General features: G+C 51.9%; 8 protein-coding genes across 8 annotated transcripts; 4 read left to right on the top strand and 4 right to left on the bottom strand.

Annotated features, from left to right (window-relative positions):
* Window positions 1-2,655: 2,655 nt before the first annotated feature.
* On the bottom strand, window positions 2,656-3,097 carry CCOS01_06289 (uncharacterized protein; the record flags this gene model as incomplete). Its single annotated transcript, XM_060454458.1, has 2 exons — window positions 2,656-2,873; window positions 3,067-3,097. 2 exons carry the CDS (start codon window positions 3,095-3,097, stop codon window positions 2,656-2,658), a joined length of 249 nt encoding a protein of 82 aa, XP_060314158.1.
* A 1,520-nt stretch (window positions 3,098-4,617) lies between these two features.
* CCOS01_06288 (D-isomer specific 2-hydroxyacid dehydrogenase) lies at window positions 4,618-5,924 on the top strand (the record flags this gene model as incomplete). Its single annotated transcript, XM_060454457.1, has 2 exons — window positions 4,618-4,969; window positions 5,056-5,924. 2 exons carry the CDS (start codon window positions 4,618-4,620, stop codon window positions 5,922-5,924), a joined length of 1,221 nt encoding a protein of 406 aa, XP_060314157.1.
* Window positions 5,925-7,339: 1,415 nt separating this feature from the next.
* Window positions 7,340-8,479, top strand: CCOS01_06287 (uncharacterized protein; the record flags this gene model as incomplete). Its single annotated transcript, XM_060454456.1, has 1 exon — window positions 7,340-8,479. The coding sequence occupies one exon, from the start codon at window positions 7,340-7,342 to the stop codon at window positions 8,477-8,479; it is 1,140 nt and encodes a 379-aa protein (XP_060314156.1).
* Window positions 8,480-8,719: 240 nt separating this feature from the next.
* Window positions 8,720-10,119, bottom strand: CCOS01_06286 (F-box domain-containing protein; the record flags this gene model as incomplete). Its single annotated transcript, XM_060454455.1, has 3 exons — window positions 8,720-9,067; window positions 9,222-9,714; window positions 9,800-10,119. The coding sequence occupies 3 exons, from the start codon at window positions 10,117-10,119 to the stop codon at window positions 8,720-8,722; spliced, it is 1,161 nt and encodes a 386-aa protein (XP_060314155.1).
* Window positions 10,120-11,042: 923 nt separating this feature from the next.
* CCOS01_06285 (F-box domain-containing protein) lies at window positions 11,043-12,348 on the bottom strand (the record flags this gene model as incomplete). The annotated part of the gene is made up of 3 exons (XM_060454454.1): window positions 11,043-11,387; window positions 11,469-12,003; window positions 12,065-12,348. 3 exons carry the CDS (start codon window positions 12,346-12,348, stop codon window positions 11,043-11,045), a joined length of 1,164 nt encoding a protein of 387 aa, XP_060314154.1.
* A 1,738-nt stretch (window positions 12,349-14,086) lies between these two features.
* Window positions 14,087-14,515, top strand: CCOS01_06284 (uncharacterized protein; the record flags this gene model as incomplete). Its single annotated transcript, XM_060454453.1, has 1 exon — window positions 14,087-14,515. One exon carries the CDS (start codon window positions 14,087-14,089, stop codon window positions 14,513-14,515), a length of 429 nt encoding a protein of 142 aa, XP_060314153.1.
* A 189-nt stretch (window positions 14,516-14,704) lies between these two features.
* CCOS01_06283 (short-chain dehydrogenase) lies at window positions 14,705-15,667 on the bottom strand (the record flags this gene model as incomplete). Its single annotated transcript, XM_060454452.1, has 3 exons — window positions 14,705-15,199; window positions 15,261-15,516; window positions 15,630-15,667. The coding sequence occupies 3 exons, from the start codon at window positions 15,665-15,667 to the stop codon at window positions 14,705-14,707; spliced, it is 789 nt and encodes a 262-aa protein (XP_060314152.1).
* Window positions 15,668-16,618: 951 nt separating this feature from the next.
* Window positions 16,619-17,859, top strand: CCOS01_06282 (Ras family protein; the record flags this gene model as incomplete). The annotated part of the gene is made up of 4 exons (XM_060454451.1): window positions 16,619-16,681; window positions 16,762-16,826; window positions 16,913-17,042; window positions 17,113-17,859. 4 exons carry the CDS (start codon window positions 16,619-16,621, stop codon window positions 17,857-17,859), a joined length of 1,005 nt encoding a protein of 334 aa, XP_060314151.1.
* Between the last annotated feature and the right edge of the window lie 87 nt (window positions 17,860-17,946).

Below are 17,946 nucleotides of genomic sequence, written 5' to 3'. Positions count from 1 at the left end.
GCGTGAGCCTGCCGCATACCTAGCTGCGACTTGGCTTCTGGCGCGGCTTCGAGAACAAAGTTGGTCCTGGGCATGCCTGGCGCCGTCCTGCACGATGGACGGGAAGGGAGAGCATAGGGGGCGGGTGGCCTGGTGATAGCCGAGTGCCACACCGAGGTCTTGATTCGTTGATGCGCCACACGAAGGATTGCCGTTGATTAGGGGCCTTTTCAACGGAGTAGTATGCGACGAATCGCATTATTCAACTCTACTGCATCTGCTAACACGTAGTCGCTACCAATGAATGGATCACTAGTCGATTGGTGTACTTGCGGGGGGATGTCGATGATGCGAAGGCGCATCTCAAATCATCGCCGCCCCCTTCATGATACGCACCGCCAAGACTCATACACGGCGCGGGAAAGGGAAGGTGTCGCTACCGAGGCCACCGTAGTGGTTGAATGGGTGTAAACGGGCTTGGCTTAGGGCTGGAGAGGGGTTGAATGGACAATTGAGTTTGCAAACGAGGGCAAAGGCCGAGGATGGCCGCATGTGCACATCATGACTCTCTTTCTCTACAGCAGAAGACGATATCGTTCACTCTCCCATGCAGTTTGATGCCACCAACTCACTGTTCAGCTGAACATGCGGTTCCTCCTTCATCTCTTTCTACACTTCAACTCCTTCAGCCAAAGCCGCGTCGTGCTACCCACAATCCACGTACGCGTTCCTAGCATAGCTGGTTGCTGACAGATGGACCGCATGGAATGGTCCGGTCAAACACTTTAGTTGCAGCTCTCTGCCGTGGCACTAGTCCCCCGGCGACCTTCCCAAACGATAAGAGCCGTAGCAGTGGCCCATGAGCTTAATGTCGCGACGCCCACGTCCTCCCCTGTTTGGTTGGTTCCGGAGCGAGGCTATACCCGGTTCAGCCAGACACCCCGGGGGATTTTTGTCTGCAGTTCTTGGAACGGCCCCATCGAAAGGTCCTTTTGGATGATGGATCAGCTTCTGGCTCTTGAGATGGACCAGTCGGACGGGAGATTCGTATCGGACTGCTTGCGATCCACTGGATACCGCCGAAATTGTGCAGACTTGAAGGACTGGCGTCGTTGGGAATTGGGAAGTTTGGGGGAATATGGGAATGTGGGAGCGGAAGCCCGCCCAGACACACCAATGCCCGGAAGGCTTTTCTCTTAGTCAACGGTGCCAGACTCCTGGGCAATGGTAATGGGCACGACTTCCTACTCCAGCGATGACACTTGACATGTGCCCACAGGATTATATGGGGTTCAAGAGACCAAAAGGAAAGGTGGTATTCCCATCACGTTCACGACCGCCCAGACAACGGGCAATGAAATATACGGTCTTGGCTTCATGTCCTAGCGAGTTGGCCTCTTCAAAAGTGCCCCCGTCTCCGTCTCCGTCTCCCTCGTTTTCGTCCAAAGCCAAGACTCGGTTGCAAGCATGCTCCAAGCTTCGCCTCATTGCTTGTCTTCTTGGCTTTGGTTGCTAGTATTCACGGGTAGCGCCGCCGAGGCATCTCTTCAAAAGTTCGTCTACGAATACGGAGTACTCATACACTGTTTGTTGAACCGCGCGAGACAATGGAGCAAAGCCCGCGTGCATCAGGCTCAGCACACAACAGCTAGGTGACAGGCAGTGGTCTCGGTGTCGCGTGTCTACTTTTTGCACTTGATGGGGGCAACCACTGCACAGACCAGACAGACCCCGACACGATGGGAACCTGAAGTCAGAGAGGTCGGGCGACCCCAGGTCTCCCCCAGATGGTGTGGGTTGCCAGATTATCAGTGGCCTGAGTAGAGATGGGCGCACCACTCACAGCATGTGCGACGCGGGATGTCGCATACAATCAGCACGGCAATGTCCCACGAACCAGCCCTCTCGCGAATCCTTCAGGCTTCAGCCAACCCACGGCTTGCCGAACTTCCGATAAGAAGAACAACGAATGGAAGCTCGCAAGACTCTTACACGGTCATGATAACTGACTTCACTCTTCTTGGCCGCTAAATGTTGATTATAGCCCATTGAGTTCAGAGCGGGACGAAGCCCGAGAGTCGCCAATATCATAACACTAGTCCGAATAGGAATCACATTGCAGTTGTGTTTTGATAACGGTGTGGTAGGCTTGACTGAGAAACCGATAGTCCTCATAAGTTTTCATGGGCACATTCAGGTAGACTCTATTCATTCTGCTGGTAGTGAACCTCTTGCTTCAAACCTCGGTAGGCTCATTGCCTCATGTCGTTCGCGCCATCGAGCTCAGATACCTAAGGTAAGTATCGAGTTTCGCGAGGCAACATAGAAATCCAAGCTTAATCGCAAGCCACAAAAACCAGGGGGTGTAGGAGAGGTATCATTCATTGGGACAAACGCCTGCACGGCAATGGAGTCGTAGGCGACGGGTCGGACGGGTGAAAATGCGAGGATAAGTCCCCTGGTTAGCACTACGCAGGTGGCGTCCGGGGGGGCTTGAACGGATTTACGAGCGCTAATGGGCCCTGGAACCTCTCCGCATGCCCCAAGAGTGCCAGTCTCTCATAACGTGTGAGCCATGTCCCTTCGCAGTAAGACTCGAGGACGGCACGGCGGGGAGCTTTATCAGGATGTCTGCTTTGGACGTCACGTAAATGCCCAGTCTCGCCGAGCTTTTGCCTAGCTAGAAGGAGGCTTGAAGGCTAGCAGAGGCTCGCAACGGCAAATGCTTGACATTTGCTTGCAGGCGCCATGGCTCTTCATGGCATGGTGAGAGCGTTGAGTCAAGGCAACGCCGCGACGGGATGGGCGCGCTGGCGCAGCAGCCTTCAGGCCCCAAGAACAGACGGCAGCGCCGAGAGCAAAGCCGAGACTGAAGAGAGACACGAAGAGAATGGCCGAGAGGGCTGGCAAAGCTTGTTGTCGACATCACGTTACATTTGTACGTGCGATCAGCGAAGAGCGCGGCGATTGAGACCCTACGCTAAACGTCCCCCTCATAGTCCGCGGTCAATCTTGATTCATCCTTGATTGTAGCCACAACCAGGCTCTCTGGTGATTGTCTCTCACAATTTGTGTGGTCAAATTTACGATTCATCAGAAGGGAGGCAAATCTCATCATTAGCTGTAACAAGAAATCCAGATTCCAGAATCAGGTGAGAGGATGCAGTTCCTGGCCACCCGCAAACCAACCTACCAGAGAGGCGTCATTTGTCAGTTGTGTTGGACAGACTTGGCAGCAACCAACCGATCAACCGACTTGGTCCGCGTCGATGGATGCTTTTGGTTGCTTGGCGAGGAACTTCTGAAGTGTTCCCATTTCTTGGTATTCAGAACCAGACACGCCAGCCGCGGCCCGCGTGCCAGTCATACAGAAGCGAACAGCGGGACGGGATGAAGACGGACATTAGCAGTCCGTAGTGAATGAGAGCCTCAGCATTGTCACCTTCGTGCAAGAATAGGCATTCCCCTCCGACCTCCGTTTGACTGCCCGGCGTTCGCCATCCTCCTACCTTTGTTGGTGAAGCTGTCAAATTCTGTTAGCAAATATTTTCATCTGGTGGGACGCTAGTCGATGGCGTCATTCGCAATGGTCCGAGAAACAACGTGAAGAGACCCTCTTGAGACTCCGAGGTTCAAACTTCAGTTCACTGTCTCCAGAACGGAGCGGTCAGGGACTCGGGGACGCAAGGTTAGCTAGGCGCCGTTGTTTGGGCAAAGAAACGTCAACTCCACAAACCTCCGGGCAATCTCCATCCCATCTCCAGGTTGGCCCTCATGGGTGGCCCATGACTAGTGAGCGCGATGGAGAGTCTTCAGAGGGCACCGAGTGGTCTGGCCACCACCCTGGAGAGATTGGGGGCCAGGAACGTGGGTGAACCGTGAGAGAGACAGAGAATACATACGTAAGCACGACAGGTTATGAGATAGCAGGTGTCTTACCAAAGACTATGACTAGACTTGATTAGATAATTTGTTAGTCGTAAAATCCCGGCCTGAATGCCGATATGTCCCGACCCGCCGAATTACTGAGGCTTGAGTCTTGACAGATTGACCGTCAGAAAGGAGCACTCGTGGCGGTTGAATGAATGCGAGCATTGTTGTATGTAGATGGGAAGGCCATTATCATTCAGGTGACTGTTTCCAGTCTTGTCGATGGAGGCTTTGTAATCTCTGCAGCTTAATACAACCGAAGAACACAAACTCGGGTTTTCGGTACCGGATCGGCCTTTTCCCCTCATCCAACCCCACGAAAACGCCTTCTGGGTGGCTAATGTTTTACCCCTCCACCGGGGTATTAGATGCTCTTCGAGTGATTTGAGAACTATTCGTGACATGAGCAGATAGTGTCGTGAGAAAACAACGTCTCGTCCAACCACGCTGTAGCAAGGCTTACCTCCATTCGGAAGTTTCCTTTCCATTATCTGATCCTGTCGAGTGAGGCTGCATATGCACGCTCACCTCCAAGTCGCCGACTGTCATTACATACGCCCCGCCAAAATCCTCAAGCCGACTTGGAGATGCCGAATTGAGTCACCGTCGCCCTGAACACCTTGATATCACCAATTTTCCTCGTGAAATTGGAACGCCAGCTCGCTATTTTCTTTCCCATAGTCGATACTGCGCCTCTCAAAGTTCTGCATGAGGCTGTATCGCTCTCCAATCCGCATCAGTACTTTGACGACCCCTCTCAGCCGGTCAACCTCGTGGTGCACACGCCGTGGATCCCCGCATCCCGGACAACGCCTTTACACTCTCGCTAGTTATCCTACCTCATCTAGATACCTAGCAACCATGGTTCAGGTTACGCAACTCAAGATCGCCGTCTTGGACGACTACCAGGGCCTCTCGGAGCCCCACTTCAGCAAGCTGGATAAATCGTTGTTCAATGTCACCACTTTCAAGGACACCCTGCTGCCCTACAATCACCCCGAGACCCCTGAATACGCCAAGGATGCATTGGTCTCGAGGCTGGAGCCTTTCGATGTTCTCTGTAATTATGGCCGATTCCCTTCCATAGAATGGCAGCAACTCCGATGTCTTCATGAGTGTATAATCCAGGCTAACACGAATGTCAAGGTACCATGAGAGAACGCACTCCGTTTCCCAAGGAACTCATTGGAAGATTGCCAAACCTCAAGCTTCTTCTCTCCACGGGCCTGCGTAACAAGGGTCTCGACCTCCCAGCCTTCAAAGATCGCGGCATCCCCGTCGCTGGCACTGTTGACAAGGCGACAGTCAATCAGACCGGCACGAATAGCACAACTCAGCACTGCGTGACCCTGATCCTCTCGTTGGCACGGAACATCGCCGCTGATGACCTCGCTGTCAAGTCTGGCTTGTGGCAGACGGACGTTGCCATGGGCGTGACAGGCAAGACATTTGGTGTCGTTGGACTGGGCCGTCTCGGCGTCTCGACGGCAAAGATCATGCATGTAGCATTTGGGATGAACGTCATTGCATGGAGCACGAATTTGACACAAGAAGCTGCAGATGAGAAGGCCAAGGCTGAGGGCTTGCCGGTGGGCACTTTCAAGGCTGTCAGCCGGGAAGAGCTGTTCAGCACTGCTGACGTTCTCAGCGTTCACATTGTACTGTCAGACCGATCGAGGGGACTCATCAATGCGGATGACCTCTCCAAGATGAAGAAGTCGGCGTTGTTTATCAACACCTCTCGCGGCCCCCTTGTAGTAGAGAAGGATCTTCTAGACGTCTTGAAGAAGGGCGGCATCAGGGGCTGTGCCTTGGACGTGTTCAACCTCGAGCCGTTGCCTGTGGACAGTGAGTGGCGGTCGACTGAATGGGGCCGTGATGGTCGCAGCAGGGTGCTCCTGACACCTCACATGGGTTATGTCGAAGAGGGTACCTTAAACGCGTGGTATGAGCAACAGGCGGATAACATCCGGAGGTGGCAGGCAGGCGATGCTCTTGATAACGTTTTGGCTTGAACGAAAAGTGTCACGTGAAAGCCATACCTCGGAAAGAGATAAACAAGCCTCAATGGACAAAAGATCAAATAAATGTCAATGTTTCGACAAGCACTGAAAGTCCGAATCAGACAAAGGATTCTTGCAACCTGCTAAGAGTATAATGTCCAGGGGAATGAGGCACTGTGACTCAACAGAGCTACAGTTCTTGTCAAGTGAGAAATGAGGAGGATCAGTTGTCTTTTCGAATGTACTTCAGTAGTTCCCCAGGCCTATGCGATAATGGAGATGACGTCGAGTTAATCTCAGCCACTCGGTTCACGCTGTTTAGCGTTGATCGCCTTGCCAACTGCATTACCTGTCAGCTCACTACACGTACTTCAGGCGCCAACTTTTCCAGACAAGTGCAATTATACGAAGCAGATCTTTGTGAGCTCCATCGGACTGGCTGTAGAACACGAGGGAAGCCGAACATACTTCGAGCCGTTGGGGTCATCGGCGGCTCAACAATAGAGGCGACGTCCACTATCTCAAGCGTCATCAAGAATTCAAGGGTGGCTTCTGTTTGCGCCCAGAAAGCCCCCAATAGAACCTGGGGCAAATGTCAATGCAGCCTGAATCATTCACATGGCTTCAGAACTTTCGAAGAATCCCCTGTGGCTTCGACGCTCGTGCGATAATGTCCTCGAACAACTCAGACCAGCCCCGTGCGTGTTTCTTTGGTATTGACTCTGCGTGAGTGGAGAAGACGGTGACGAATCCCGAGGCCTCTGACAGGTCATCCAATGATCGACGCTCGTCGGAGAATTTTCGTATTCGATACGACGAACTGGTTAAAGGCTTGTTTTCTCTCAACCACAATAAAGCTTAGTTGTTCTGCTCATCTCTGCTAAATGCTTTTTAGTGACGGAAATAAATACCGTCGTCGGAACGCGAGACCGAGCTTACACCTTTTCGAAGACACAGCACGCCCACAGCATGGGAGTCGCGCCGACTTCTGAGCAATGTCTCCGGCTTCAGCAACGCGACAGAAAAGTGCCCTGACCCTGGATAGCCTCGAAATATCTGTGCTATTATATATGCACTGTCGCTCGGGAGAGTGAACCGTCAGAAAAGAATTGAAACATCTGCCGTGGCTATGGCAGGCGAAGGCATCGACATTTGCTTGGGTTCCTCCTCGACGACCACCCGGTCCGGAGGCTGTTGCTGCGGGTCGTGTCGCAAAAATAAGAGAAGGTCGCACAAAAAGTCTAGAAATGGTTGTCAGAATTGCAAAAGACGCAAAGTCAAGGTTGGCTAAGTTACATCCATCAGATCAGCGTCGCCCGGAAAACATACCCTTGGCTACTACTTGTTCATCGAGCTGCTCAACTAACATTCTTGCTTAACAGTGCGATGAGATTCACCCCGAGTGCACCAACTGCGTGAGATTTTCAATGAAATGCGACTATCTATCTGCATCCACAGAGGAGCAGACTTCCACGTCCCTAGGGGACGACGAGCGTCAAGGAAAACGAGTTCGACAAAACGAAGAAAGGAAGCCCGCCACAGACATACCTACTCCGACGGCCTCTGATATGGAATCAGACTATGGCCAGACACCCTCTAGTCACATCGATCCCCTTTTGCGTAATGCCTGTATTCTCGATATCCAGAGCCTCGAACTCCTACACCACTACATGTGTCACACGTCGATAACCCTAGGAGACCCCCAAATCTTTAGGGATGTGATTCCACCACTCGGCTTCAAGTACGAATGCGTTATGCGAATGGTCCTATCAATTACCGCCCGACACCTCACCCGACTACGACCCGATCAAGCGGGTTACTATCATCGTCTGGCAGAAGACTATGCAGCGGCGGCATTTCCAGAAGTGGCGGCCATGCTCGCCCAGGTCAATGACGACAATTCGCAGGCCCTCTACTACGCTACAGTCCTAATAAGTCTGTCATCTTTTGCTACAGACCCATCACCAGGGAATATTCTACTTGTCGCCGCCGAGGAGGACGAAGTATCATGGTGGGCGTTGATGAGGGGAGTGAAGATCGTGATCAGCACGACAGGACTAAAAAATATCAGAAAGCAATCAACGGCCGCTCTGCTTTGTGGTAGTTCTACATGGAATGAACCACAAACTTCAGCTCTTAGCATAACATCGCTTGCACTGCAGTGGGAGAAGCCTCTGGCTGAGATCGAAGAGCTTGTGGGCGAGGTGTATGCCGCCGAAGACAGCATTCATTGGCCTGCTTTTACCCACTTGAAGGAATGTTACAGGAAGCTATTTACTGCATCTGATGAGCCAAAATTCGACAACGAGCAGATGCCTTCTATCATTTACGGCTGGCTATATGAGCTGACTGAAGACTTCGTATTGTCTATACAGAGAAGAGACCCTGTACCCCTGGTTCTGCTTGGGTACTATGCTGTGCTGCTACAGCAATTGGAACATCACTGGTTCATGGAGGGCTGGTCACTTCAGGTCATGAATGGCGTTTACGCGCTACTTGAGGATGGTCACCGGCATTTTCTTACCTGGCCATTGGAACAGGTTGGGTCCATCTGGTCAGGATTATGAATCATCAATAAGTACATGTAGCAGTGGAAAGGACCATCCGAGCATTCATCATGGTTCTGCTTTCCACAATGGAACTCTTTGATAGAAATTCCTTTGCTTCCGCACGCTACCTAATGAGACTATGGTCAACTGCACGCCATGGCATGGAGACTCCATTGTTCAATACATGCATGGACAGGTTTCAACCATTCACATGGTCGCGACCTTCGCTCTAAAGGTGACGGTATCCCACGCAAGTAACTAGGCAGCCTTGTTGATGACGGGCCAGCCCTTCTTGATTGAGCCCAGTCCACTATTGTTCGCATTCTTGCTCTTGACTCTGATCACGTCACGACTCTGTCCGACTGACCGGTAAACTCTCGAGCCCGTATCGCACTTCAATAACAGTGCCGTCAGGGATTTGCACTGCCGAAAGAACCGAGTTGCGTTCGTCGCAGAAGATTCCCGGTCCAAGTGATTGGCCCGGAGTGCTTTAATCCTTGCCTGCAAAGCTGCACCGCTCAGTCCCCGCGGTGGATAGACGACGGGAATCTCAGTCATAGCCAACTTCTCCAAGTGGTCAAGATGTTTGAGGATTGGAATGATATCCTATAATGAACCATGAGCATTGATTTATAGGTGTCCGCCGACTACCATTCGCCTTGACGTAGGGGATGAACATCATTGTGAAACGTAGCAGGTACTAGGGGCAAAGGAGAAGCTGACGGGAGCGGTTTGTTGCGCGTCACGCTCACGAACTTACCGAGACTCTTGTGAGCTTCAGTTCGCCATCAATGAGAAGGTAGTTGATAGATGGAAAGAGCTTCACGACTTCCTTGAAATCATCACATTTCCAATGCGCCTTGTAGAGCTCTAGCGTTGCAAGGGTTGTCAACTTTGGGGCGATAATTCTGAGACCGGCCGTGTGCATAGGCGAGCCGTTCAGTTCCAGACTTAGGCAGCGAAGGTTTGGAAATGTCTGAGGAATGAAGCCGATGGTGATCGATGAAGGGTATGTCAAGACTCGGACGGATTGCAGGCATGCTTTCTGCTTGCCAAGCTCTGCTCGGAAGAAGGCGACCATGGACTTGTTTCCACACTTGAAGGTAAGACAAACTTCCTCTGGGGTGATCTTGCGCAAAATCTTGACGAGAAGTGCTGCTGTGGTTCTTGAACATGGGATAATGGATGGGTCGTAGTCATCCCGCCACTTCGTGGGCGGCCACTCGGGGCCTTGAGTGCAAAGAGACAGGTGGCTTGGAAGGCGTTAGCATTCAGAGCCAGGTCATCCGAAGATGTGGCGCTGAAGGAAAAGTAGAGGACGAGTGGGTGTGGACTTACCGTATGGAACCCAGAATCAACGCGTTCCCCTCAATGGCTTGGAGTTTGTAATGCATCTCGTTCTCATTAACTGTTCGACAGACAGTCTTGAAGAGGTCAGGGATGGTGAAAACGCGGAAGAGCTTGCAGACCCGTGACATCGCTCTGAGGCTGTTTCGATCTTCAAAGTAGACGCCTCTTCGACTTTTAGAGAGCTTAGCAAATCCGATAGTCTCGATGATCAGCTCCAGAGGCAGGGTCATAAGGCTGGCGCTCCATGAGGGAGTGGAAATGACCGTTTTGGTTGCAATATAGCCGCTCCCTCTGGAAACATCCTCCATGGTAGTGGTTTCCTCGATGACCTTTGTCGATAGATAACTTGAGAAAGTTGGAATTCGAAGGTGGGTAGCGATTGGAGCCTCGTTAGCTCAGGAAAGTGCCAAGAGAAAAGAATTGAGTACCAGGCGAGGAAGTAGCGGGTGTTGGCAATATAAGCAAATATTGCAGATGGCCCAGGGCAAAGCTGGTATTATGCCATTTTCATGAAGGAAGCTGCGAGAAGGTGCAGCTTTCGAACTTGACAAAGAGTTGAGGCAGTTGTAGGAAGTGGCCACCGTGAGAAGATATTCGGGGCAAATGGAAGCCATATACCTAGGTACTGGGAATAGTAGGCACATAGCATCAAGTACTTATCACAGCCTTCCAGTAAGGTAGGATTTCAGGCCACCGAGGTTTATTTTATTCAAATTATCTTGGCCTGCCAAACCACCTCGGATACCTTGGATGTCCTATATTTCCATTCTTTACTGAAGAGCAATAAAGAGTCGTTTATTACGAACACACGCCTTTGTCTTAAGGTGTGCCATAGAAGCGATGACAAGGGGAGTGAACCAGACACGACATGGAACAAAGGCTATCCAGAAGTTCAGAGATGCCACTTTCTCTAAAGACAAAGATCACAACAGACAAGACACGGGGTCTAGTACAAATTACCGGTGAGAATCATGATATTCTTTTGCCAAATAAAATCCCATTTCAACTGAACGCCAATACAACTTGTGCATTTGTGCACTTCACTAACTAGCCCTTATGCCCTTGTATCACATAGCACTGTCGCCTCTAGTAGGCCAACGATTAGGTGCTTGGGCAGGGAAACAGATAAAGCAGGATGAATTGCAAATAACCTCAAAGTACGGACACGAAGATCCTCGCGGGCATAGGCATGGCATGGCCCCTTGGCCAAAAAGACATGAAGCTAGGGCCCTCAGACAACAGGCCAAGGGAACTCCTGCACGCCATCCGAGAATTTGACGTCGATGAGTTGTCCTTGTTTGTCTTTGACGGGAACAAAGCAATGCCCCTGAAAAGCTCGGTCCATGATGTAGAGAACTTCCAAGTTAGGAAGGTTCTGCCAGACTCTCCACGCCTGGTCGTACCGCCGGGATCTAGCATCATGGAAACCGATTGCGGGGAGTAGCTTCTTGGCCATTGTCGAGGCCTGATAGTGAACTGGCAAGATCGCATCCAGAGGTGAGGAAGCCTGGCACCGCTCATCACTGAGTGCAAGAACTTTGAGGTTGGCCATGGGCGTCAGGTGTCCAGTTGCTAACTAATGTGCGAAACTGGTCAGTAGGGTGTTCATGAGACCTGCAGTGAGGCAAATAAGGTAAAGAATGGAATAGTAACTTACCTGCAGATCCCATCTTGGGCGCACCGGGGAACCTCCAAAGGCCATAGTTCCGCCCATCGTCAAGCGAGATATCTGTGGGAAGATTGCTTGGACCTCTTGGAAGTCACTGGCTTCCCATCGCATTTTGCAGATCTGAATATATGCAAGCTGGGGTCCAAGTATGCTCGCAAGGTCGCTCAGACCATCGATCGAGGACAGTGGTTTGTTCAAAGGCGCCTCGAAGCTGAAAGCTTGGAGATTCGGAAAGCCAGTTACAATGAAGCCGATGTCTGTCGTGACGGGGAAAGACAACGCAGTGACTAATGAGAGATCCCACTGAACTGCATCCATAATCCGAGACAACGGTCTGATGAGAGACAACGTTGCCTTGAATCGAAAGTCCATCCGGAGTTCCCGAAGATTATCCAATTCGCCGATAAGGAACATGATGTCCGTTGGAGTTGACGGTCTGCAGGCAGCCTTGGGGCCTTGGACCTGAACAAAGCGGCCGGGGGTTCGTGAGGTTGGCGGACCTTCTGTGTAGATGCTGAGTACTCTGAGAGGAAGTAATTGTCAGTCAACAGACCTGTGCCATGTGGGTAGATTACCAGACATACTGTATGGAACGAAGGATGAGTCTATTGCGAAACACCAACATCACATGATCGACGAGGGCATCTTCAGCGCAGCTTATCTGGGAAACTCGGAAGATGATGGGAATGCTGAGACCTCTCATGAGTCGGCTAGTATTCGAGATCGGGACGAGAGAGATGTTGTTGTTGTCCATCTGGCGGAGAATTTCCAAGATGAGCTCTTGGGGCATCCGTTGGAGCGGAAATCCGCCGCTGCCGCCGTTTGTAGGAGGCTGGCCAGGGAATTGGATAGGAGCGATGGCACTCATCTTGTCGCTGGTGGTAGATGAGAAGCGAAGACAATTTCGTATGAGAAAAGTATTTGCAATGCTCAGTGTGCGTGGGATGAGGGTGAGAGTGAGATGGGAAAGTGAGGCAATCTCGTGTGAGCGCGGCAAATATTTCCGAGACTCGATGGATTTTGACAAGGAGAAAGGCTGTAGTGAGGAAAGTGAAAGAAGAAGTGACAGGCGATCTCGAATGAGGGGAAATGTCTGCGAGACTCGATAGGTGTTGAGAGGAAGAAATTCCAAGGTGAGTGAGGGTGAAAAGAAACAGTGGCAGGCCAAAGACGCGACTGAGGTGGAATTTTCAGAAGAAAGTAGGAAGGCACACTCACCCTTCACCCGGTCGTACCTTCCATAGTAGGCGGTGTGATATTAATTTTATGAAGTTGCGTATTCAGTCACTCACGTGTTCACTATAACGATGCAGGAGACAATCTGGATTCTGGAGTCTGGGATTAGTACTTTAAAGACGGCCATAATAGCGCCTTTGTTTCTTACTAGCCCTCGTCCCTTCCTTCTTCTTCGCCTTTCTTCTTTGTGCAAGATGAATGAAATGAATCTTGAAGTTGTCTGTCCAGTCTCCTATAAGTTTGGTATTGGTGTATTTACTGAAAAGTTGCTCATCTAAAGCAAGCGAACTTCCTTGAAAAACACAGGCAAAGGTAATATTCAGGCGTTGATCTCCTCCTCGGTATCTATGCATTGCTTTCTTAATGCTTCAAAATACATCCATGTTGCAGATAAAATCTTCACGTTGTCGAGGACTGAAGCATCGCCAGCCCTGGGCCCCGTCTACTGATGACTTCTCCTGAGGCAGCCTAGCCAGGCTACCAGTATCTTCGGACCGGTTCTGTCGCTGCCAACTGAAGCACCCTGCCTGCAGAACTACTTCTTAGTATCGTCGCTTGAACCGTCAGAACGACTTTTGCACATCTTGTTGTGGAAATAAACAATCAATGACTTTCTATTGATGAAGGCTACATGGAGAAACGCAGGAGGTGCCATTCCAATCGCGAGATCCGCCGCTTGAAGTTGAGTCACGACCGGACACTTAAAGTGCCGGGCGAACTATACTCGTGATGATGACCCGGTACGTTCCGACCACCCCAGGCAGCATAGCAGCGATGATTCTCCGTCATAAATAGTTAAGAGCACGCTTCGAGTTCAAGGGATTCGCTATCATTTCTTCATCGTCGAATAAATACTGGGGTAGAAATTCTTCACGATGGACCCTGCAAATTTGGGAGGTCAGAGAACCGTAGTGCTGGGACTCTATGACCATTTTATTCGGGCGGTCAACTTCATGGTAATATTATTCCAGCAATCTACCAAAGAGATGGATACTGATTTTTAAACACCAGGCTCCATATCCCTTCCTCTATCTCTTCCCCACGAGGAGGATCTCCCGGCACTTGTTAAATTCAAACCATACATGTACAGACACTACCATATTTCCACCTCGTGGCGTCCCAAAAACGCCTAAAAGCCGCGACAGTCTTACACATCGGCTGCTTTCCCTTGGCCTTTGGGCCTGCTACAAGGGAACACAATCGGTTGTCTACTCCCGGCTAGAGTCACACTTGCCACAAGTTGTTGCATCGACGCTCACCACGATTGCCTGTGCTCCTATCCGGCTGTCCTGGACATCTCTAGTCACGTCTGACGAGAATGAGAGGGATGGCACCTCCATGACGTCTCTGTTCGCCATACGACGTGCCACATGGCTGCGCTTCATCGCTACAACGATTTTGTGCGACAACTTCGATCTTGTGACGAGCTTATGCCTCAAGTTTTTCTTCGACGCTATCGCCCGTTCCCATCTGACGAAGAGATGCTCAGCGGCGAGGCTACGATTCGTGTCTCGTCTTGTCTGAAAACCGCTGCCTTGATTCTTCCAACTGTCATGCTCTTATGGATATTGGAAACAGTAACCTCCACCTGTGCTGCTACTGCTGCACTTTACCATCATTTGGAAGTCGACAAAGGATGGTTGGTTGGTGTCGCGGAGGACATTCGTATTGGAATTCACTCCATGAGTTTGCAACTATGTCAAGGCCTGGCCCAGGACTTCTTGCTCGGATCCGTCAGTGTTCTAGGGATTGCTTTGGCTCCGGTGGTCGGTTGGGTGCTGTTTCTGCGATCTGTATGATAACGTAACTTCATGTAAGAGGATGTGTCTTGCGCCAGCAAAAGATGTAGTCTACAATTACGACCCAGCTCAACCGCACAACTTCATATGTTTCGGATAGCAAGTGCAGTGAGTTTACTCAAAGATATGTTCACAGGCTGTCATGTCGTGTACAAGCATGTATGGTTGTGTTGATTGAATAGAACTCGGCTACATCTTACTCGGCATCCGCATGCCACCATCTAACCTCAACACTGTCCCATTGAGCATCACATTCTCAATAGCATGCCGTGCTAGTGCCGCAAATTCCTCAGGCTTACCCGCACGTACGGGAAACTCCATAGAACGCTCGAGACTGGCGCGGACCTTGTCGGACATCATGGAAGTCATGCGTGACTCGAATAGACTCGGGGCGATGGTGACAACGCGGATGCCGAAGCGGGCAAGGTCACGGGTCATAGGAAGCGTCATGGCCGCGACAGCGCCTTTACTCGCGGCATAGGCGACCTGGCCCTTTTGGCCGTCAAAGGCTGCAGACGATGCGACCATGATGACGATGCCGCGCTCGCCGTCGGGCTTGAAGGGCTCGTTCTTGGCCATGAGAGCCAGTGCCTGGCGGGTAAGATCGATGGTGCCGCGTAGGTTGATGTTCAGGACAAAGTCCCAAGCATCTAGGCCGAATGGCGCGCCATGGCGGTCGAGGATCTGGATTGATTGTTAGACATGCACAACACGGCAGTAGCCGGACTCGGGGATGGAAGCATACAGATGACGGGTTACCAACACCGGCTGCTGGGATGACACCTCCGACAGGCTTTCCTGACTCCCTTACCCAGGCGGCGGTTCCCTGGACGGCGGCCTCGATGCTCTTGGTGTCCAGAACATCGCAGACAAAGAACTTTGCAGATGAGCCCAGCTTGGATACCAGCTCATTGCCGCTATCCTCATTCATGTCCAGAATGGCGACGTTTCCTCCATTGTTGCATATGTCCTCCACGCAGGCCTGTCCCAAGCCAGACGCGCTGTCATGGGATGGAAGTTAGCGTGGTGGTCATTGGCATGTGATCAGGGATGATGGGCTGGTTGGGCCGTAGAGAGAAGCCTGTTACGTGAGGAGTTGAGATGCATTGCTTACCCGCCAGAGATAATGAAAGTGTGGCCTGAAATCTTCATTATGATGTTTGTCTATGAAAAAAGTATAAATCAAATCACATGGGTTGCAGTTGAGGGATGGATGTCAAAGGAGGTCAAATAGGACGGCGTTGAGGTGAGAGCTTACAGCGGGTGCTCCACTAAAGCTCTGTAGTGCGGTGAGGAACAAAGTCAAGCCTCGGCAGCCGGTGTAGGCTCGGTGAACAATGCCAGTCCCATCGATTATGAGGTGGAGTATCAAGCCACGATTGGCGGGGTCACCTGAGGCAGTACGTATCCCCAGGACTGGAACAGGACGGAGTGCAGGACCAATGAGATCCTATCTCGGGCCGTCTGATAAGGCTCCAAGGTACGTACCCCGAGCAGCCACACCTCTGGCACGTGCGCTGTACGCGGGTGGGCTTGACGTTGGCGCTCGAGCCCCCCATCCCATGTCGCAGACTCAGCGGAGCCCGGCGGAGGCCCGGCCCAGTTGTCTGGTGGTGGTGGTGTGCCGTCATTGCAGCACCTCTGGGTGCTTTGCCAGCGCACTTTACTGCACCAACCAACTACGGATACCTGAACGCAATCAGCGCAAGGCTAAGAGCGCACCTCAAGCGACGTCAATCTTCCTTTTCCTGTCCCTTGCCCAACTCGAAACAACAAACCCGACCTGACGCCTTTTCGTTGCTCGTTGCGACCTCAACGTCGCTGCCAGTCCCAGAGGCCGTCGATTCTTTACTTCCTCCGTTTCTTTATGCCTAGCATTTCTTGCTTTTCGCGAATCGAAACTTGCGCCTGAGCGCGTTATCGGCCCAAACTAGAACTGTCACCGTCTTTTGCTTACAAACTGCACGACTTTCCCTCCTCCTCCTCCGCCATTCAGCTTCCCTCGTGGCCTTATCGCCGCTGCGCCGCTGTCGCCCGACTTTTTCGACCGATACACCCCATCGCGCCGCATACCATACCTTATACACATTCCGCACCGCCACGATGACGAGACCGCGGGGTTCCAGCGCCGCGAGCGAGGAGAGCAACGGCACCGCCGGCGAACAGGTGAGGAACCACCCAAACGAGCTCCGATCCGATAACGACCGGGAACATGGGATGGGATAGCATACTGACGGAGTGCGCAGGAGCTGGGTAGCATGTACGACTACTTGGCAAAGATTATCTTGCTAGGACCAAGCGGGACGGGCAAGTGAGTGGCATCAACACCCGCATGGGAGCACGCGACCAACTCCGGCCCTCGCACATAGCTGACATGGCGCTTCTCCGCGATCTCAGGTCCTGTCTGCTTCACCGCTTCGTCAAGAACGAGTGGAGAGTCCTGTCGTCACAGACCATCGGCGTCGAGTTTGCAAGCAAGATCATCAAAGTCGGCACCGGATCACGGCGGAAACGGATAAAGCTTCAGGTATGCCCCTAAAACTCTCAACAGCGCGACCGAAAAAAAAGGAAGGCGATGCTGATTACAGGAACACCAGCTTTGGGATACGGCCGGCACCGAACGATTCCGCTCCGTTTCGCGATCATATTACCGAGGCGCCGCCGGGGCTATTCTCGTCTACGATGTCACAAATCACAGCAGTTTCCGCGGTCTGCAGCCCTTTCTCAATGACGCACGCGCACTAGCATCCCCGAATCTATCATGCCTATTAGTAGGCAACAAGCTCGACCTCGCTTCCGACCAACTTATCGATACAAGCCTTCCTCCGCCAACACCGAGCAGCGTCGGCTCCATGTCGTACTTTGCAAACGGCTCCGTCGGATCAACGGGAACAAGTCTGCCATCGCTCGGCACGCAGCAGAAGGCCACGGAGGCGCCGGAAGGGCGGGAAGTCAGCAATGCGGACGCAAACAGATGGGCAGGGACGGTCGGGATCCCGGTGGTGATGGAATCGAGCGCGTTTAACGGCGAAAATGTGGACGAAATCTTTGCGAGGCTCGCTAGAATGATCCTTACCAAGATCGAGCTGGGCGATATTGATCCGGACGACCCGATGAGTGGCATTCAATACGGCGATGGATACGGAGGAGGATGGAATGCGGGCGCCAGCGACGGCGCGAGTATCAAGAGCTCCATGACTGGCGCGACACTCGATGAAGCGGCGGGAGGTGTCCGCAGAAGAAGAGGCCGACGAAACACGCGCAGCGGCGCAAACTGGGGGCTGAGAGATTGGGAAGAGGTCTTTACGTTGTCGAACCGACGAAGAGGGGGCAACTGCTGCTGAGGTGTTTTTGCCTCATGGTACCATAGGGTGCCATATGGTGGAAGAGAAGAGACGAAACTTGGATTCTTGCTAATTGGTATCTTTGGG

Source organism: Colletotrichum costaricense (assembly GCF_030867565.1).
Source record: "Colletotrichum costaricense strain IMI 309622 chromosome Unknown Scaffold_6.1, whole genome shotgun sequence".
Classification (NCBI taxonomy): Eukaryota; Fungi; Ascomycota; class Sordariomycetes; order Glomerellales; family Glomerellaceae; genus Colletotrichum; species Colletotrichum costaricense.
This window is presented reverse-complemented; position numbering and strand designations above follow the sequence as displayed.